The sequence below is a fragment of the Canis aureus genome, chromosome 15 (assembly GCF_053574225.1).
Source record: "Canis aureus isolate CA01 chromosome 15, VMU_Caureus_v.1.0, whole genome shotgun sequence".
NCBI lineage: Eukaryota > Metazoa > Chordata > Mammalia > Carnivora > Canidae > Canis > Canis aureus.
Window position 1 is genome coordinate 60058991 of NC_135625.1, and position 20952 is coordinate 60079942.

The window sequence follows — 20952 nt, forward strand, 5'->3', positions numbered from 1 at the left end:
GGCTGGAGAGGAACAGGAATGAACATAGACTCCTGGGGGCTCAGGTGCACACATTGTGGAGCAGGTCTCCGAGGCTCACAGTCCGCAACCCTGATCTGCTAATGCCTGAGCCCACAGGGCCACCGCAAGGACCGGCTGGGCGGTCAGGGCAGTGTCCGGGGAGCGTGGCCTCTGCACCCTGTAGCACCTCATTTCGCTGTGTCAGCGAAATGTTTTCAGTATCCCACTTAGACCACTCAACATTCCTCAAGGCCAGGCACCTATGCCAAGAGGCCTGGCAACAGACCCACGGCCACATGGCCTGTGGCAGTGCCAGGACCCTGCTGCCGGCAGTCTGACCACAGAGCCCGACTCTCATTGCTTCGTCCTCCTGTCTCCTGTGTTCTGCCTGGAGAGATGGCCTTCCATACCCCCTGCATGGGACACAGTGGGCTAAAGCTCCTGAGATGTTTGCTGTTAGGGCTACCATTCCCAGGATGGAAGGGCAGAGAGTGTCTAGTACAAGTACTGCATTCTAGGTTCTTCTCTAAGTATTTAATTTTTATTTATTTATTTATTTTAAAGATTTTATTTATTCATGAGAGACACACAGAGAGAGGCAGAGACACAGGCAGAGGGAGAAGCAGGCTTCCCGCTGGGAAGCAGATGCTCAACCACTGAGCCACCTAGGTGTCCCTAAGTGTTTAATTAAAAAAAAAAAACCTCAAAGCTTAAAAATGTTTAATTATAGTTAAAAATACACATATGAAATATACCCTAACCATTTCCAGTGGATAGTTCTGCACTGTCAACCATATTCATGCTGTTGTGTAACAAATCTCTAGAACTTTCTCAAATTGGAAAACGGAAACTGTATCCATTGAACAGCTCCCAATTAATTTCCCCCTCCTCTCAGCCCCTGGCAACTACCATATTCCACTTTCTGTTTCCATGATTTGGGAATAGTTATCTCATATAAGTGGAATTGTGCAGTATTTGCCCTTTTGTGACTGGCTAATTTCACTCAACACACTGCCCTCGGGGTTCATCCATATTATAGCATGTCATAGGATTTCTTTTTCAAGACTGAGTAATATTCCATTTTGGTATATACCATATTTTCTCTATTTGTTCATCCATCAGTGGACATTTGGGCTGGGTCCACTAGGCTCTTAGGAATAATGATGCTGCAGTGAACATGGATGTGCAAATATTTCTTTGAGGTCCTACTTTCAGTTCTTTTGTATATTTACCCTTAGGTGGGACTGTGAAATCAGATGGTACTTTTTTTCATTTTTGAGGAAGCACAATACCACTTTCCCACACATGACTTTACGTTCGTTCCCACCACCAGTATACAGAGGATCCAGTTTTCTTTCTTTTCTTAAGATTTTATTTATTTATTCATGAGAGACACAGACACAGGCAGAGGATCATGCCCTGGGTTGAAGGCGGTGCTAAACTGCTGAGCCACCTGGGCTGCCCAAGGATTCAGTTTTCCACAGCCTCACCAACACTTGTTATTCTGTTTTTTGATCATGGCCATCCCTAATGGGTGTGAGGTGGTATCTTATATGGTTTTGGTTGCATTTTTCTAATGATTGGTGATGTTCAGCATCTACTCATATACTTGTTAGCCACTTGGATGTCTTCTGTGGAGAAATGTCTATTCATGTGGCACTTAATTTTTTAATAAAATATTTGCCAGAGGGATCCCTGGGTGGCGCAGCGGTTTGGCGCCTGCCTTTGGCCCAGGGCGCGATCCTGGAGACCCGGGATCGAATCCCACGTCGGGCTCCCGGTGCATGAAGCCTGCTTCTCCTTCTGCCTATGTCTCTGCCTCTCTCTCTCTCTCTGTGTGACTATCATAAATAAATAAAAAAAAAAAATTAAAATATTTGCCAGAAACATAGAGGTAGAAAGAATACAATAAATACTGAAGAATTCACCACACAGCTTCCAAATGAAAGCATTCTTGGCGATGTTAAAGCACCATCTGACTCCCCAGACTACTTTCAGGGCTTAACTGAGACACACACCCTTTACTTTTAACAAAGATTATATCCCCCAAGTCAGCCTTCAATTTCCTGACTTTTCTGTCCACTTGAGAAACAGATTTTTGTTCTTCTAGGTTTAAATCCTGGCTCTACTCTACCTTACACAGTGGCCTTGAGCAAGTCACTTGACCACCCTGTGCCTGAGCTTCCTTTCTCTACAACAAGGATAATAGTACTTTGGAGGATTAGTGGAGTAATTCACTTAAATTGCTATTACTATTAACCTGGCTCCAAAGGGGAAGAAGCTCTGCTATGTTTGAGCAGAAGCCTCTTGTGTGTGGTCTCAGAAAGCCTACTGCAGATCTTAAAGAATGACTTTTGTGTAGATTTAGTTTGTGGTAAAGCCATGGAATATTCAGTGTATTATTTTTTTAAAAAGATTTTATTTACTTATTCATAAGAGACACAGAAAGAGAGAGAGAGAGAGGCAGAGACACAGAGGGAGAAGCAGGCTCCATGCAGGGAGCCCGACATGAGACTCGATCCCGGATCTCCAGGATCACACCCTGGGCTGAAGGCGGCACTAAACCACTGGGCCACCGGGGCTGCCCAGTGTGTTTTATTTTTAAGTCATTCAAACACAGGCACAGGCACACACATACCCTCCCTTAGAGAAGTACATGTGGCATCCCTCAGACTTTCTGTTCATATTTCTAGTAAATGGGAGGTTGGGTGAGTAGATGAGATGGAGGGGAAAATGATGGGGTAGGGGAAAGAGTGTTAGGTAGACGGTAGAAATCCCAGTAGGCCTGAGTGGACAGTTATATGGATACTCTCTAGATCACTGGGCGTTGGAAAGAACCACTGTTTTTCTGTTTCAGGTAAAGCTAGAGAGCAACTTTGCCTCCATTGTGTTTGCCATCATGGTGTTGGAGGGGCTTGGCCGCTCACTGGACCCCAAACTGGACATCCTGGAGGCAGCAAAGCCCTTCCTTCTGAAAGGACCAGGTCTCTCCCGCTGACTGCAGCAGTGGGCATGCAGCGGGTGTTCATCTCAGAACTGAAGGCCAATCCCGACAGCCTCTGCTGTGGCAGCTTGAACATTGTTAAAATTGGGATGCATGGAAGACATACCAATATTTTTCACTCTGACTTGGTTTCAGGCATCTGTTTGAAAAGCTTTGGGTTATTTGGGGAAGTAAAGGGAGGGAAAAGTCCTCTATCCATTTACTTGTGGAAGCTAGACCTGGTGTCGGGGAGACTATTTCAGAGGAAATGTTCTGTGGAGGAGGACAAATAAACTTATTATTTTGTTTTCTCGTTTTTCTCTCCTCTTTTTAACCCTCTCTACTTCCTGATCAGGTGGGTCCTGCCAGGTATTCTAGGACTCTGAGATTTAAGTTGGAAGATGTTACAGAATCCTGTAGACCCACGGCTTCCAAAGGTTTTGATGTATTATATTGATGGAATAGATCTACTTACATATATGCATGCACATGTATAACTTATTTATAGGTTTTATAGAAGGGCTACCACCACTCACAAATCTCTGGAGGCACAACGTATACCTCGGGAAAACTTTGCTGTACTTCTAATTAACTTCTTGGTAATTTTTAATGTTTTTTGATGACCTCCTGCTCAATTTTATTAGAAGGTAACATGATTAATGCAGATGGGAGCAGAATCAACTCTGCCATTTTCTTGATGCTCTCCTCTGCTCATGTTAGCATTCAGACTACACTTTCCTTTTTTTTTTTTTAGAAAATATTTTTTTTTAAGATTTATTTATTTATTCAGAGAGAGAGAGGCAGAGACACAGGCTGAGGAAGAAGCAGGCTCCATGCAGGGAGCCTGACATGGGACTCGATCCCGGGTCTCCAGGATCACACCCCAGGCTGCAGGTGGCACTAAACCGCTGCGCCACCAAACCGCTGCACCACCAGGGCTGCCGCCTTTTTTTTTATTTTTTCATTTATTTATTTATTTTTATTTTTTTTAATTTTTATTTATTTATTTATTTTTAAATCCATTCTCTTTCTCTCTCTTTTTTTTTTTTTTTTTTTTTTTTTTAAGATTTTACTTATTGGGATGCCTGGGTGGCTCAGTGGTTGAGCGTCTGCCTTTGGCCCAGGGCATGATCCTGGAGTCCAGGGATTGAGTCTCGCATCAGGCTCCCTGCATGGAGCCTGCTTCTTCCTCTGCCTGTGTCTCTGCCTCTCTCTTGGTGTCTCTCATGAATAAATAAATAAAATCTTAAAAAAAAAAAAAGTTAAGGATAATTTTTTTTCCCCTCCTGGGGATCCCTGGGTGGCTCAGTGGTTTAGCGCCTGCCTTTGGCCCAGGGTGCAATCCTGGAGACCCCAGATCAAGACCTGTATCGGGCTCCCTGCATGGAGCCTGCTTCTCCCTCTGCCTGTGTCTCTGCCTCTCTCTCTCTCTCTCTCCCTGTGTCTCATGAATAAATAAAATCTTTTTTTTTTTTTTAATAAATAAAATCTTTAAAAAAAATTCCTCCTTTATTTATTTATTTTTAAAGACTCTTTATTCGAGAAAGAGCACAAGCAGGGGGGAACAGCAGAGGGAGAAGTGGACTCCCCACTGAGCAGGGAGCCCGATGCAGACTCTGCAGACTCGATCCCAGGACCCCAGGATCATGACCTGAGGCGATGGCAGACACTTCATTGATGGAGCCACCCAGGTGCCCCGCCTTTCTGTCTTTTGGTAAGGAATTAAGGTTTAGTCGGACAGAGGTTCATTGGGGACAGTTTTTTCTAAGAGAGAGATGTTATTTCTACTTACCAAGTCCTGAGGGGAGGCCGTTCTAGTCCGGCACTGAGGGGCTGGGGTGGCTCTAGGTAGCTGGGAAGGGGTGGTGGCACCGTTGGCTCTCCTCACGGGCACTCCGGCCAGACACAGGGCTGTCGTGTCAGGTGCACACACACTAAGGTAAGGGAGGTACAAGCACAGAGCAGGGGCTGCCCTGAGCCCACACCAGCACTACTGACCTTTGCCTGCAAGCCCATTGGTTGAATCTAACCATTTGTGGAATGTATTAGTGATGTACCAAAACAACAAAACTTAGTAGCTCACAGTGTCTGCAAGTCAGAAATCTGGGTGCTGCTTCCCAGGGTTCCCTGCTCAGGGTTTTGCAAGGGCTGTAGGCATCTTGAAGCTCCATAGGGTGGGTCTGATCCCAAGCTCATTCACATGGTGGTTGGCACGATTCAGTTCTTCATGGACTGCTGGACTGAGGGCCTCGGGTCCTCAGGAAATTTTACAGCAGCAACAGAAAATGAACACTATTGAAGAGGAGAAAAATGGCAACAGATACACTTTACTATGGGTTGTTTGCTGATTTTTTTTTTAATTTTTATTTATTTATGATAGTCACACAGAGAGAGAGAGAGGCAGAGACACAGGCAGAGGGAGAAGCAGGCTCCATGCACTGGGAGCCCGATGTGGGATTCTATCCCGGGTCTCCAGGATCGCGCCCTGGGCCAAAGGCAGGCGCCAAACCGCTGCGCCACCCAGGGATCCCGTTTGCTGATTTTTAAATTAAGCATCTTAAAAAGGTGAAAATGGATTTATAAAGTCATTTTCTTAAGTAGAAAAGGCTATGGCTACTTATTTGGATATAAGTTAAAGATTTTGTTTATTTATTCATGACAGAGAGAGAGGCAAAGACAGGCAGAGGGAGAGGCAGGCTCCATGCTGGGAGCCTAGTGTGGGACTCAATCCCAGGTCTCCGGGATCACACCCTGGATCGAAGGTGGCACTAAATCGCTGAGCCACCAGGGCTGCCCTCTTAATTCCTTTTGAAGTAGAAAGTACAAGTTCACTTCTGTGTCACTACAACTACTGGAGAAATGAATTCCTTTCTTCTTTCTAAGACTCATAGAGAAAGGGAGAGCAAGCAAGCCCTGAAAAGTAGGAAATTAAATGAACATGAAGTAAACAAAAGTTGTCCTCCTGCCCCTCACCTCCTTGCTTTGTTTTCTATTTCCAGCTGTGGAATAGGTGTTTGATTTGGGGTTAGATGCTATATGTAAAATCATGTAAAGTCTGTTCACAATTTGTTAACACTTGACTGGGAATTTATCATGTAGCAGCTGAGAGCTCAGGGTCAGGGCTTGGCATCCTTCCTCTCACCTTCTAAAATGCATTCTCTCAAGGGACACCTGGGTGGCTCAGCGGTTGGGCGTCTGCCTTCGGCTCAGGTCGTGATCCCAGGATCCAGGATTGAGTCCTGCATCAGGCTCCCTGCGAGAAGCCTGCTTCTCCCTCTGCCCGTGTCTCTGCCTCTCTCTGTCTCCTGAATAAGTAAATAAAATCTTTTTTAAAAAATGAAATGGATCATTTGCTAAACCCTGAACACTTGACACTCAAAGTCATAAGCATGAAAATTTATAGGATACTTAATGGACAGAAACGTAGACCTAGGGTGCCTGGGTAGCTCAGTCGGTTAAGCGTCTGCCTTCAGGTCCGTGGTGATCCTGGGATTCTGGGATCCAGCCCCACATCAGGCTCTCTGCTCAGTGGGGAGGCTGCTTCTCCCTCTCCCTTTGCTCCTCCCCCTGCTCTCAACTAAATGAATCTTAAAAAAAGAAGAAAAGAAATGTAGACCTAAATACAGGGATTTGAGTGCCTTGAGTATAGCTGACACCCATCCTTCTGTGCCAAGATATATGGTTCTCCATGTGCCCTGTAGCCTTTTTTTTTTTTTTAAAGATTTTATTTATTTACTTATTTTATTCATAAGAGAGAGGCAGAGACACAGGGAGCCCGACGTGGAACTCGATCCCAGGACCCCGGGTTCATGCCCTGGGCTGAAAGCGGTGCTAAACCGCTGAGCCACCCGGGCTGCCCATCCCTGTACCTTCTGAATAGCCTATATCTCGAGTTGAAACCTCAGTACTGCCAGTTAATAACTCTATGAACTTGGACAAGTCACTTTACTTCTCTTGAGCATCAGTGGCCCCATCTGAGTGGGAGTCCTCCAAAAGAATACCTGGCCCACAGCACATGCTCAGGAAATATTTACTGTAATTCCTTTCCTTCCTAGCAGCAAAAACCTGTTCCGGTGAATTACAATTCATCCACTCTCCCCATGTTTCTTGCTGAATTACAAAACAAGTTTTAACTTCAGTGCTTTCTTGTACTTAAGCAGTATTGTTTTTATTTTTTATTTATTTATTTTTTTTTAGTATTGTTTTTATAGACCATTTGTCAGGTCCTTAGCTTTGTCTTGCACGATAAATTGATTTTTTTTTTTTTACTATAGAAAATTTAGGGTCCCAATCAGTAAACTATTTTGACTGTGTAGCAGTGATATGTATTTTTTTGGCAGACATGCTTTAGGAATTCCAAGGGCAAACGTCCCTTACTGCTTTTTGCAGGTTGCATGTTGGCACTGAAGGGCTGGGATAACTCCTTTTGGGTTCTGAGATGAGTGCCCTATTTGAGAGGATGCATTTTATTTTTTTTAAATATATATATTTTTAATTTATTCACGAGACACACACGGGGGGGGGGAGGGGGCAGAGACTCAGGCAGAGGGAGAAGCAGGCTCCATGTACGGGGCCCAATGCAGGACTCGATCCCCGGTCTCTAGGGTCATGCCCTGAGCTGAAGGCGGCGCTAAACCGTTGGGCCACTGGGGCTGCCCCAAATGATCCATTTCAAACCGAAATCTCCAAGGTGTGAGGCTGGCAGGCTAACTCTATAATTTAACCAAACAGAGAACTTTTTAGGAAAACTCTAAAGCCCTAAGTGAAGACGCTAAGAATCTGCGGGAGTGGGGCTTGCGAGGGTGTCCAGAGCAGCTCCGGGCCCATCCGGGATCTCGCAGGAGGGAATACTACGAGACAAAAGCCGAGGAGCCAGCGCTTGGCTCAGGACCAGGGGATGGCAGCGCCGCAGAACCCGGAGGCCACGCCAACAGGCAGCTTCCCGGGCTCCACCTCGGCCTGAAGAGCCTGGGGCTCGGGTCCTCGGGTGGGTGTGCCGCCCCCAGCCCACCTACTGATACTCGGGAACCACTGGCGCAGGCTCGTGGTCGAGTTTGCAGAACAACAAACAACGAAGACCTGAAAGAAGCCGTCGGGAAGTTGTCGCAGGAGCGGAGGGAGGCGGCAGGCGAGGCGGGAGAACACCGCCCCCATACGTCACCGGCGGGGCGACGCCGTGACGTCACGGGCCGGGGCGCCGGCGGAAGTGACGCGGAAGGCGGGGCGGCCTGAGAGGGGCTCTCCGGACGCCGGCTGGCATGTCGGCTCTGACGCGCTTGGCGCTTTTCGTTCGCGTTGGAGGCCAGCTGTTCAGAGGCCCCGGCCCGCGGGCGGCTGGAGGCGGTGGAGTCCGTCAGTGAGTGTTGGCCGGGGGGAGGGGCCTCGCCTGCGTCTAACGGGAAACGCCGGTCTTCGGGACGCCCTCACCTTGACGCCGGGCACCCGGGCCGGCCCGGCAGCGACCTCCGCCCCGCGGCATGCTGGGACTTGGAGTCCGGCTCCGCGACGCGGGGGCGGGGGCGGGGGCGGGGCGGGGGCGCCGGGGCGGAGTTGTCTTGGCGGGTGTTAAACCGTGTGTCGGGCCGCTCCGGCCGCAGGGGAGCCTGCCCTCGGGAAATTCCGTTGAACGTGGAGGCTAGCTGGAGCTAATCCGGGAGCGAGAGCGGAAGTCGGGGAGGAGAGGGCGTGCTCGACGGAGGAAACCACCTGTACCGTGTGTCTCCAAGCGCCGGCTGGGAGGCAAGGAGAGGCACAGAGCTGCCCCGGAAGACCTAGGTGTTATTTTTTATTTTGTTTATTTTTTTAAAGATTTTAGTTTTTTATTCATGAGAGAAACAAAGAGAGGGGCAGAGACCTAGGCAGACAGAGAAGCAGGCTCCCTGCGGGGGGCCTGATGTGGGACTCGATCCCGGGACCCCGGGGTCACGACCTGAGCCGAAGGCAGACGCCCAACCGCAGAGCCACCCAGGTGCCCCCGGCCTAGATGTTATTTTTTAGAGCAGTGTTAGGTTCACAGCACAATTGACCGGAAGGTACAGAGATTTCCCACAAGTGCATAGCCTCCCCCATAATCACATTCCCCGTGAGAGTGTTCCATTTGGTAGAAGTGATGGACACGTTGTCACCCAAATGCCATAACTTGTATCAGGGTTCACGTTCGCGTGAACAAGAACTGAGAGTGAGCAAAAGAGGAGTGACCTGTGAAGTAGCCCAAAAATTCTACTGGAGAGCATAGCGCTGGGATGCCAAGGGTCAAATCTGCCAAAACCAAATTGGTAGTGCAGAGAGAGTCAGTAAGAGCAGGATAGAAAATAGAACATTTGATTTTTACAGGTGATGTTGCAGCCCCTTAGATCAGGATCTACGTATTCCCCAAGAGGCAGTGCAAGGTAGTGGTTAAAAGCAGGATTCTGGCCCCAAACTGCCTCATTTCAAGTCTCACCTTTGCTACAGTTGAGCTATTTGCCCTTGAAACAGTTTCTTTCTCACTTTCTTTTTTTTAAAGATTTAATTTATTTATTCATGAGAAACAGAGAGAGAGGCAGAGACACGGGCAAAAGGAGAAGCAGGCTCCAAGCAGGGAGCCTGACGTGGGACTTAATCCGGTGTCTCCAGGGCCACAACCTGGGCGGAAGGTGGCACTAAGCCACCCAGCTGCCCCCCACCCTTTTTTTTTTTTGAAGATTCCGTTTCTTGGGGCAGCCCCAGTGTCGCAGCGGTTTAGCATGGCCTGCGGCCTGATCCTGGAGACCCGGGATCGAGTCCCACGTCGGGCTCGAGCCCGCTTCTCCCTCTGCCTATGTCTCTGTCTCTCTCTGTGTCTCTATGAATAAATAAATTTTAAAAATCTTAAAAAAAAATAAAGATTCTGTTTCTTGATTGCCTTCATTTTCTCACTCATATGATGGAGATCATAATTTCAGTTTCCAGGGAACTGAGTGAATAACAATTCTGTGAAGTACCTTAAGACAGTTGCTGCTGCCTAGTAAGGACTTTATGAGTATTGCTTAACTGTTACCAGAGAACTGGGATTTGGGGAAATTAGAGTGACTTGCCTAAAGTTACATATCTGTTAAGCCTATGGAGCTGGGACAGGTGTGGGGTGAAAAGAAGGAAAAGGCCTGAGTGACCCAAACAAGGACAGTGATGGAGAGCCTCCAGCTGTTGCCCTTGACCCTGCATGGGAAAACTGGGAGCACTGCTCTTCACCAGGGCTTTAGAACTTCTGTAACACTTTTTATCTCACAGATTATGTGATAATAAAGTGAATAAGTATGGAGACTCTTCCAGATGCCAGGATACTTTCTAGGTTGTAGGGATAGAGCAGAATACAAGAAAGATAAGGGAGCTTACGTCGAGAGGACACAAGTAGGAGAGAGCATGTTTAGATACTGCTAAGTTAAATGAAGAATTAGAGCAGGGGATTAATCTAGAGAGCACCTGGGCTGGGGCTAGATGGGATGTTGTGCATAGGATGATGTGGCAATGCAGGCCTGATGGTGCTTTGAACTAGGAGCTGAGTGATAAGTCAGGCAAGCAAAGATGCCCGACAGGGCCTCTGATGAGATAGCAAGTGTCGAGGCTCTGAGTGCTGATGATGGACAAGCAAGCCCAGGAGGCTGGAATGGGCTGAGCGGAGGGGAGAGTGGTAGAGGTGAGGTCAGGGAGGGGTGGGGGCAGGCTAGTGATGGCCCTGTTAGGATTTTACTTTAAGAATCATGGGATGTGGGATCCCTGGGTGGCACAGCGGTTTAGCGCCTGCCTTTGGCCCAGGGCGCGATCCTGGAGACCCGGGATCCAATCCCACGTCGGGCTCCCGGTGCATGGAGCCTGCTTCTCCCTCTGCCTATGTCTTTGCCTCTCTCTCTCTCTCTCTGTGTGACTATCATAAATAAATAAAAATTAAAAAAAAAAAAAGAATCATGGGATGCCATTGGAGACTTTGAAGCAGGAAAGTGGTATGATCTGGTTTCATTTTTTTTTAAGTTTATGAAATTTTTTTAGTAATCTCTGTACCCAGCGTGGGGCTTGAACCCATGACTCGGAGATCAAGAGTCACATGCTTTTTTTTTTTTTTTTTTAAGATTTTATTTATTTATTCATGAGAGAGAGAGAGAGAGACAGGCAGAGAAGCAGGCTCCGACGCGGGACTAGACAGGCAAAGGGAGAAGCAGGCCCCATGCAGGGAGCCTGACGTGGGACTCGATAACCCGGTCTCCAGGATCATGCCCTGGACTGAAGGCGGCGCTAAATTCCTGAGCCACCAGGGCTGCCCTGGTTTATGTTTTAAAAGTGTAACTTTCATAGAGAGTTATAATGCATTTTTGTGTTTAAACTTGACACTTGTGAATCCTGGGTTGGAATAGCCATTATTTCTTGGGATATTGTTTCTTCCCCATTCTATTTTCTTCTTCTGGCACATGAATTGGGCATATGTCAGGTTTTCTCATGTTCCTAACCTCAACTGCATTTTTTATTTCTAGAAATTGTTTGCTTTTTTTTTTTTAAGATTTTATTTATTTATTTATTTATTTATTTATTTATTTATTTATTTATTTAAAGATTTTATTTATTTATTCATGAGACACAGAGAGAGAGAGAGAGAGAGAGGCAGAGACACAGGCAGAGGGAGAAGCAGGCATCATACAGAGAGCCTGACTTGGGACTCGATCCAGGGTCTCCAGGATCACGCCCTGGGCTGCAGGTGGTGCTAAACCGCTGCGCCACCGGGGCTGCCCTCCAAGATCATTTTAAATTAAATTGTTGGCTTGAGGGTGTTTTGAACCTTAGAGGTCCAGCTCAGGTAGTGTGAATTTGGGTGCAAACCCACCTGAGGATTGGCTCCTGGTAACAAATGTCTGCCTGTTCCTTTCTTCGTAACGGGTTTATCTCTCATTCTCTGTAATACTGTGGGGCTGCAGCTTTATTCAGGGGTCTCATAATTAATAGATTCCTCATCTTGCATGGGCCTGAGGCTTCTTCCCCTGCTTCTGACACCCATGTAGTTGTCCCATGTAGAGGTTCAAGGACCCCAGGAATAGCAGAAATTGGGGGATCCCTGGGTGGCTCAGCGGTTTAGCATAGTTTTCCAGGCTGTGTGTTTACTTGGATTTTACCCTTGATAGATTCTTTCTTTACTTTTGTGCCTGGTCAGTTACGTATTAAAAAGGTTTTTTTTTTTTTTTTTTTAATTCCATCTAACATTGTAGTTGTTTCAATTTGGTGGGTTGTTCAGTATATTTAGTTTGCCATTGTGCCGTAGTAACCTAGTTAGGAACATGACATAGTCAATTAGACACTTGTGGAATCTTTATATTCCTTAATCATGGCAATTCTTATGTCATCCATTCCTTTCTATAACTGCAGCATTTCAAATCTTTGTTAAAAAATTAAGGTTTCCACCTTGGGGTGCCTGGGTGGCTCAGTTGGTTAAGGGTCAACTCTTGATTTCAACTCAGGTCATGATCTCCTCAGGGTCCTGGGATTGAGCATTGTTGGGCCCCCTGCTCTATGGGCTTAGGATTGTTTAGGATTCCCTTCCTTCTCCTCCTGCTTGTGTGCTCCCTGTCTCTAAAATAAATAAAATCTTAAAAAGATTCTCTCTCTGCTCCTCCCCTTTCTAAAAAGATTTTATTTTTATTATTTTTTTAAGATTTTATTTTGTTTATTCATAAGAGACACACAGGGAGAGAGGCAGAGACACAGACAGAGGGAGATGCAGGCTCCATGTGGGGACTGGATCCCAGGACCCTGGATCATGACCTGAGCAGAAGGCAGATGCTCAACCACGGAGCCACCCAGGTGCCCCTCTAAAAATCTTTTTAAAAATAATCTACCTTGCAGTCAATGACCCACTTCTTTCTTTTCTTTATTTAGAGAGAGAAAGAGTACAGGAGGAGGGGCAGAGGAAGAGAGGGAGAGAGACTCTCAGGTGGACTCCATGTTGAGTGTGGAGCCCGATGTGGTGCTCTGTGCTACAATCTGGAGATCATGACCTGAGCCAAAATCAAGAGTCAGTTGTTCAACCTATTGAGCCACCCAGGTGTCCCTCTTTTTTTTTTTTTAAGATTTTATTTATTTATTTATTTATTTATTTATTTATTTATTTATTTTTAATACAATTCAAGTTTTTTTTTCTTTTTTTCTTTTTTTTTAATTTTTATTTATTTATGATAGTCACACAGAGAGAGAGAGAGAGGGGCAGAGACACAGGCAGAGGGAGAAACAGGCTCCATGCACCAGGAGCCTGACATGGGATTCGATCCAGGGTCTCCCAGATCACGCCCTGGGCCAAAGGCAGGCGCCAAACCACTGCGCCACCCAGGGATCCCAGATTTTATTTATTTATTCATGAGAGACACACAGAGCGAGAGAGAGGCAGAGACACAGGCAGAGGGAGAAGCCGGCTCCATGCAGGGAGCCTGATGCGGGACTCAGTCCTGGGGCTCCAGGATCACACCTTGAGCCAAAGGCAGGCACCAAACTGCTGAGCCACCCAGGGATGCCCCGCCCCCCCCCTTTTTAAAGTAATTTATCTACCCAACATGGGGCTGGAACTCAAAACCTGGAGACCAAGAGTTGCATGCTCTACCAACTGAGCCAGCCAGGTGTCCAATGACCCATTTGTTTCAAGGAATAGTTAATACAACATGTCACTCTAACAATAATGAGATGTGTAGAGTTCCTGGTAGTGGGTTTGAACTAGAATTCTCAAATATTATTTTAATGAATTTAACTGATAGGCCCTTATAATTAGATTATACTAAAACCTACTAAAGAGGAGGAAGCCTCTTGTTACAGTGTATTGAATTACCATCCCCATGGTTTGTTTGTATAATGCAATATCTATATGCACAGATAGATCCTGAATAAATACTGTTAAATAAAATTGGCATATGATGGCATTACAGAAACAGTGTGATATATTCTTCAGGTTGTAAAGCAATAATTCTTGAGGGAGCCTTTTAAAGTAATACATGGCCAGGGACACCTGGGTGGTTCACTTGGTTAAGCATCTGACTTTGGCTCAGGTCATGACCTCAAGGTCCTGGGATTGAGCCCCACATTGGGCTCCCCACTCAGCGGGGAGTCTGCTTGTCCCTCTGCCCTCCCCTTCACCATGCTTAAAGAAAGATACATAATACTCAGCTATAAAAAAGAATCAGGGGATCCCTGGGTGGCTCAGCGGTTTGGCGCCTGCCTTTGGCCCAGGGCGCGATCCTGGAGTCCCAGGATCGAGTCCCGTGTCAGGCTCCCAGCATGAAGTCTGCTTTTCCCTCCTCCTGTGTCTCTGCCTCTCTCTCTCTCTTGGTCTATCATGAATGAATGAATGAATGAATGAATGAATGAAGAAAGAAAGAAAGAAAGAAAGAAAGAAAGAAAGAAAGAAAGAAAGAAAGAATCAAATCTTGCAACCACCACATGGATGGAGCTAGACAGTATTATGCTAAACAAAGTAAGCCAGAGGAAAACATGATTTCACTTATATGTGGAATTTAAGAAAACAAACGAATAAAGGGGGGAAAAAAGGCAAATGAAGAAACAGACTTCTAGCTACAAAGAACAAACTGATGGTCACCAGAGGGGAGGTGTGGGGGAATGGAGGAAATAGATGATGGGCATTAAGGAGGGCATTTGCTGTGATGAGCACTGGGTGTGTATGTAAGTGATGAATCACTAAATTCTATTACTGGAACTAATATTACACTGTATTGTAACTAACTGGAATTTATATAAAAACTTAAAAAAATACATACAGAAAACCCCACGTTCATACCTATGGAAAAATAAAAACCATCTCATACCACTCATAGCTAATTATCAATATTTCATGTAGAGTTTTCCAGATAAAAGTGTTAATATATTGGATAAATACTTACATAAAAATGAAACTATCACTTCAATATGGTATCATGCTGATGGGAATTCTAGTTAACTGTGTCTTCAGTTCATAAAATGAGAAAATTATTAATATTGTTTGTTTATAGGCAGCATATAAGAACTTAGGCTTTGCCTTCAAATAATACCCCAGTGTTTTCATTTGCAAACATTAATAACCATACAATCTATCTCATAGGGTTATGAAAATAAATGATTGCATTTAAAATGGTTCAGGCGGTGTCTGGCACATGGAAGACAGTAAATGATAACTGTTAATAACCTTTTTTTTTTTTTTTTAAAGATTTTATTTATTTATTCCTGAGAGACAGAGAGAGAGAGGCAGAGACACAGGCTCCATGCAGGGAGCCCGATGCGGGACTCGATCCCGGGTCTCCAGGATCAGGCCCTGGGCTGAAGGCGGCGCTAAACCGCTGAACTACCAGGGCTGCCTGTTAATAACCTTTAAGAACGGGACAGGATACTACAAAGGGGAGTAGGTAATACGTATTAGGGACCCATAGATTTTTTAATGTTCACAAATCTACAGCGCATTTTGAAGAAAGTGCAGTTTTGGTAGTTTTTGCTGGATTGAAGAGCATGTTGTTTTCTTTCTTTTTTTTTTTTTTTTTAAGATTTTATTTATTTATTTGTGAGAGAGACAGAGAGAGGGAGGCAGAGACACAGGCAGAGGGAGAAGCAGGCTCCACACAGGGAGCCCGACGCGGGACTCGATCCCAGGTCCCCAGGATCACGCCCCTGGACGAAGACAGTGCTAAACTGCTGAGCCACCCGGGCTGCCTGAGCATGTTGTTTTCCAAGCTGGTTCTTACCTGAAATGAAATTTGTGAATACATTTTATATAGAAATTCTCTTTAAATTCTATATCCCATTTTTGTATAGTAGAATATGTATAGCTGCTAAATGGAACTTGACAGTAACATCATGAAGTACAAATTTTATTATTTGAGTTAGATTCAGGGATCCCTGGGTGGCTCAGCGGTTGAGTTGTCTGCCTTTGGCTCAGGGCATGATCCCGGGGTCTGGGGACTGGGGATTGAGTCCCACATTGGGGTCCCCCCAGGGAGCCTGCTTCTCCCCCTGTCTATGTCTCTGCTTCTCTGTGTCTCTCATGAATAAATAAATAAATCTTTAAACAAACAAAGTTAGATTCTTTTTTTTTTTTTTTTTTTCTTTATTTATTTATGATAGTCACAGAGAGAGAGAGAGAGGCAGAGACACAGGCAGAGGGAGAAGCAGGCTCCATGCACCGGGAGCCCGACGTGGGACTCGATCCTGGGTCTCCAGGATCCTGCCCTGGGCCAAAGGCAGGCGCCAAACCGCTGCGCCACCCAGGGATCCCCAACCAATAATAATTATAATCTAAGTGAACAAAATGCCTGCAGACCTTATGGATTGTGTCCCACAATTTGTCAACAGAATCTAAATGAAAAAAAAAAAATCCCAAAAGTTGTTCATACTTACTGTTTGAGGCTCTTTGCTTTGTTCAGAACTATTAGCTTATTAAAAAGGATTTGCTGATGTGCATGGCTGGCTCAGTCCATAGAGCATGTGACTCTTGATCTCAGGGTCATGAGTTTGAGCCCCACATTGGGTGTAGAGATAACTGAAAAAAAAAGAAAAATAAAAATAAAAAAATAAAAAAAAAGATTTGCTGAGTCCTTTTTCCCATATAGTGTTCTTTATTAGCAAAGACTGTAATAGAGCAGAAGGCATAATTTGCCTTGGAAATAGATGGCTAAACAGAACAAGATTACTTTGCTGATGTGTTTTTTCGGATAAGCTAAGTGACCTACTACTGTAGGTTCACATTTCTTGACTGAAACTTTGGGGCCAGCACCCTGTTATTAACACGTTCCTATTTCTGCTGTAAAATCCCTGTATAATCAGTAAAGGGAAACAGTCTTTCATCAGTGCAGGCCAGTTTTTGTTGCCAAACAAGTTTAAAAGCAAGCGTATGAAAAATGAGTTTTGAGGTATTATGGAGCTCTGTCAACCTGTATTTCATGGAGGAGATGAGAACTGTTAGATTTTGTTTCTAGATGTAACTCAAAGTTTTAGATGACTTCATGCTTTGAAGGGGTACCAAGTTGCATGACATTTTGTTTCGTCCTGTAGTGCTGGTGGCGATGTGCATATTGAGCCCCGGTATAGACAGTTTCCCCAGCTGACCAGGTCCCAGGTGATCCAGGCCGAGTTCTTCAGTGGCACCATGTGGTTCTGGATTCTCTGGCGTTTTTGGCATGATTCAGATGCTGTGCTGGTAAGTGCAGGAGAATAATTCTAATATATTAATAGAATATTATAATTTAATTAGATTATTATTACTAATATATTAATAGCTCTGCTTTTTTTTTTTTTTCTCCCTCCTTCCTGTATGTAGACCGTTTTCCTACCTGGTTATATCCCTTTACCATGTTGTCTTTGTGTATGCAGGAATCCTGTTATTTACAGAAATACATTCTCTCTGACCTTTCCTCCTCACAGGTGTACATGTGGGTAGTCCATCTCTTACGGTTTCTGTTAGGTTGTCATATTTGGAAGGAAGACTTGAAACTAATTCTGAACCAGGGTTCCTAAGTGGGGTTAAGTTTCACACCAAATGTCTTTAAATGCTGACTCATCTCGTCTGTCTAGAGGCCCCGGGCAGCCAGATCGGGGTGGGAGAGATGTGGGCTAATTTGTCTTAAGGGAAGAAGTTAGATCATGGTAACTTTCTGACATGCCATTAGCCTTGGCTAAGCTTTTATCACTTTTACACAGACCCTGTTCCCTGGGAAATTATACCTTGAAGCCATTGAAATCTGCGCTCGGTGATCCAAACAGGATGGGAAAAAAATCTTCAGTGTACAAAGTCTCAGGCGCTTCAGATTGATTCATGTCCTATTCTCTTTGAGTTTATCTGTGCCCGTGTCACCCAGGAGGGAGCTGCTTAGTGTCTGAGTTGGCAGCACAGAGTCACCCCTAACTCACTGTAGGTCAGCTGTCAGGAGTCTGTGTGGCTGCTTGGCCTGATCCAACGATGCCACCACAGACTAGGACTGAAGACGCATGAGGCTCCCAGGTTTCTCCCAGGTCGGCAGTAATGACAGGACACTTTGAGATGTTACGTTTCACCGCAGCTTCAACACATTGTCAAGATGCAAGATATCTTTGCAATCTGTTGTCTCCCTTCTGCCTACCGTCCATCACAGACACACTGAAATGCTGGCTCAGGCTGTGGCTCCAGAATGGGTCGGCTTTTACAGTTCGGGCCATAGCCCATCTTGAACAGATTGAAGAACAGTTGGATCATCAGATAGTTAAAGTAGTAATTTGTTTATGTGGCTTTTCAAGGGCTGTGCATATGACAGCCTTACCATATTTGTTTATCTTTTGAATTTAATTCATCATATGGAATATAGAGTCTTTACTTTTTTTTTTTTTTTAATGGTTGTCACCAGGGTCACTTTCCATATCCGGATCCTTCCCAGTGGACAGATGAGGAACTAGGTATCCTTCCCGATGATGAAGACTGAAAATAAAAGATTGAACTCTTTGCAAGCAGGTATGCCCCTGGTTCCTTTTTAAAGTTGTTTATAGGGCAGCCCCGGTGGCTTAGCAGTTTAGCCCTGCCTTCAGCCTGGGGCATGGTCCTGGAGTCCCCAGATTGAGTCCCACGTCAGGCTCCCTGCATGGAGCCTGCTTCTCCCTTTGCCTGTGTCTTTGCCTCTCTCTCTCTCATGAATAAATAAATAAAATCTTTAAAAATAAATAAAATAAATTCATGAGATACACACAGGGAGAGAGAGAGGCGGAGACACAGGCAGACAGAGAAGCAGGCTCTATGCAGGAAGCCTGATGGGGGACTCGATCCCGGGACTCCAGGACCACGCCCTGGGCCAAGCAGCCTCTAAACGGCTGAGCCACCAGGAATCCCCCTGAGACTTTTTTTTTTAAAGTACCAACTGTGCACAGAGATTGCAGTGCTAGATAAGATAGGTACGGAGCTTACAGTTAGGTTGCAGGAATACTGTGTTCCACCCTGAGTGATTGAATGGAAAGTACCAGCATATGGGAATGTTATGATATGGACTTATGTGGAAATTAACCCTAAAAAGTAAAAGGTAATGGCCCTTTCATTTTTCCAAATTATGAATCAGAGTTTTTCTTCTTTCAAAAGGAAAGGTACACTGGGAGTAGGTACTAGGAAGAGGAGTCTTTTCTCCCACAGACCCATTAGGAGTTAAGACATTCTCAAAAAAAAAAAAAAAAAATCTCATGTAATGTGTTTTTAAATTAGTCCTTGCACATAAATAATTGCCATCACTCAAAATGCCTTGAAAATTATTTATTTTTGTGAATTGTTTGAAAGGCTGGGAAGCATTAAAATGAAAAAAATGGGGAATCCCTGGGTGGTGCAGTGGTTTAGTGCCGCCTGCAGCGCAGGGTGTGATCCTGGAGACCCGGGATTCAGTCTCGCATCGGGCTCCCTGCATGGAGCCTGCTTCTTCCTCTGCCTGTGTCTCTGCCTCTCTCTCTCTCTCTGTCTCATGAATAAATAAAATCTTAAAAAAAAAAGTAGCTTATTAACATGAAAATTACAGTTTTGGGGTATGTAAGGGAGAAAGGGAATAGGAAAACCTGTCACCAAAGGGCAGGCAGGTCAGCTGTCTCACAGCCGTGTCCTGTGTCTGGATTTACTCTGGGTAAGTCAGAGGTCCTAGTCCTTACCAGCATCCTGCTTCCCTGTGGTAATGTGCCTGCCAGCACTAACCTCCTCTTCTTTTCTGTGGATTTATTAAGATTTTATTTATTCATGAGACACAGAGAGAGACAGAGGCAGAGACTCAGGCAGAGGGAGAAGTGGGCTCCCTGCGCGGAGCCCGATGTGGGACTCGATCCCAGGACCCCAGGATCATGCCCTGGGCCGAAGGCAGATGCTCAACTGCTGAACCACCCAGGCGTCCTAACATTTTATTTTATTTTTTAATATTTTATTTATTTATTCATGAGAGACACAGAGAGAGAGAGAGGCAGAGACACAGGCAGAGAGAGAAGCAGGCTCCATGCAGGGAACCGGATGTGGGACTCGATCCTGGGACTCCAGGATCACGCCCTGGGCCAAAGGCAGGCGCTAAACTGCTGAGCCACCCAGGGATCCCGTGTCCCAACATTTTAAAGATGAGACTGTAAACCTCTGAGAAAGCAAGGTGACTTTGCTTCTCTATAAGACTAACTACTCACGTAATTGATGTTCAGTGAATGCTTGAATAATTGAATGAGTCAAAATTATGAATTTGAATTATTGAAAATAAAAGTACTTAAAGCTTTCTACTTTTGTTTCCCTGCAGGAGCCAGGTGAGAATTTCAAGCAATTACGGACTTCATATTGTACATGAAAGTTGTAAAATTAAAGTGTTTTGGTCAACAGTGAGGAACTGGGTCATGGATGTTTCTGATAATGACAACTACCCCTCTGGATTATTTCCTGTGTTCCCACCTGCTGTCCTGACAGGTTCCAGGCCCTTTCAGTGGATCCTCTGGGGTACCCCACGGTGTAGACAGACATTAGCTCCACTTCTCAGGCAGTTCAGGCTCAAGGAGATGAAGTAGCTTTGCCTGAGGGTCACACGTTGATGGGCAGCGACGTTAGGAGTTGTTACCAGCACTTACCTGCAGTGCCGTGCAGCCTTCTTCCGGTGGATGTCTTAGTCACATGTATGTGGACAGCGTGAAAACTCTTGCTGTTTCTCTGCTGCTGGTGTTGTCTTGCCCTGATACACAGAGGTTAAGAGGTCCGTGTGGTCCATTTCTTGTATTTATGTATCTCTTGTGGGCTGGGTGTTGTGCTCCATGGCCATTTGTGGACCTAAGACACGTGTCCAACTAGTAATTCTTAGGGCTGGAGGAATGGGAGATATGGGGGAAATAGGATATTCCACTTTCTCTAAAATGTCTTTCAAAGTACTTTTGAACTTTCTGTAGCGTAGCAGTTCTGAGTAGGTAGGACGGAATTTTCTGTTATCCATAGATAAAAATCTGCAGTGTAGAGTGGCTTAAGGACTTGCCCAGAAGAACTATTCATATTT

General features: G+C 45.3%; 2 protein-coding genes and 1 long non-coding RNA gene across 7 annotated transcripts in view; 2 read left to right on the forward strand and 1 right to left on the reverse strand.

The window, feature by feature from the left end:
- Positions 1-3293, forward strand: part of ADCK2 (aarF domain containing kinase 2) — a 17876-nt gene extending 14583 nt beyond the window's left edge. For both annotated transcript variants that reach the window (XM_077850167.1, XM_077850168.1), the window contains one exon: positions 2858-3293. In XM_077850167.1, coding sequence (XP_077706293.1) covers positions 2858-2998 — 141 coding nt within the window. In that variant the 3' untranslated portion in view covers positions 2999-3293. The remainder of the gene's footprint in view (positions 1-2857) is intronic.
- On the reverse strand, positions 2841-8492 carry LOC144284957 (uncharacterized). Of its 4 annotated transcripts, XR_013353338.1 has the most exons (5): positions 7995-8490; positions 6126-6288; positions 5067-5275; positions 4776-4917; positions 2841-4691 (listed from the first exon to the last, which is right to left on the reverse strand). It is a non-coding gene; the product is annotated as an uncharacterized LOC144284957 (long non-coding RNA). The 4 variants fall into 4 exon arrangements; XR_013353340.1 differs by having other exon boundaries at positions 2841-4917; positions 7999-8492; XR_013353339.1 differs by having other exon boundaries at positions 2841-4917; positions 8063-8489.
- NDUFB2 (NADH:ubiquinone oxidoreductase subunit B2) lies at positions 8180-20297 on the forward strand. The gene is made up of 4 exons (XM_077850169.1): positions 8180-8339; positions 17000-17144; positions 18325-18428; positions 20215-20297. The coding sequence occupies exons 1-3, from the start codon at positions 8242-8244 to the stop codon at positions 18397-18399; spliced, it is 318 nt and encodes a 105-aa protein (XP_077706295.1). The 5' UTR covers positions 8180-8241; the 3' UTR covers positions 18400-18428; positions 20215-20297.
- The last annotated feature ends 655 nt before the right edge of the window (positions 20298-20952 follow it).

Bases quoted from the DNA above. Each gene is read 5' to 3' on its own strand.
- NDUFB2 (XM_077850169.1), top strand. From the start codon at position 8,242: ATGTCGGCTCTGACGCGCTTGGCGCTTTTCGTTCGCGTTGGAGGCCAG. The intron at 8,340-16,999 runs GTGAGTGTTGGC...TTCGTCCTGTAG, and splicing joins GGAGGCGGTGGAGTCCGTCA to TGCTGGTGGCGATGTGCATA. The intron at 17,145-18,324 runs GTAAGTGCAGGA...GGTTGTCACCAG, and splicing joins ATGATTCAGATGCTGTGCTG to GGTCACTTTCCATATCCGGA.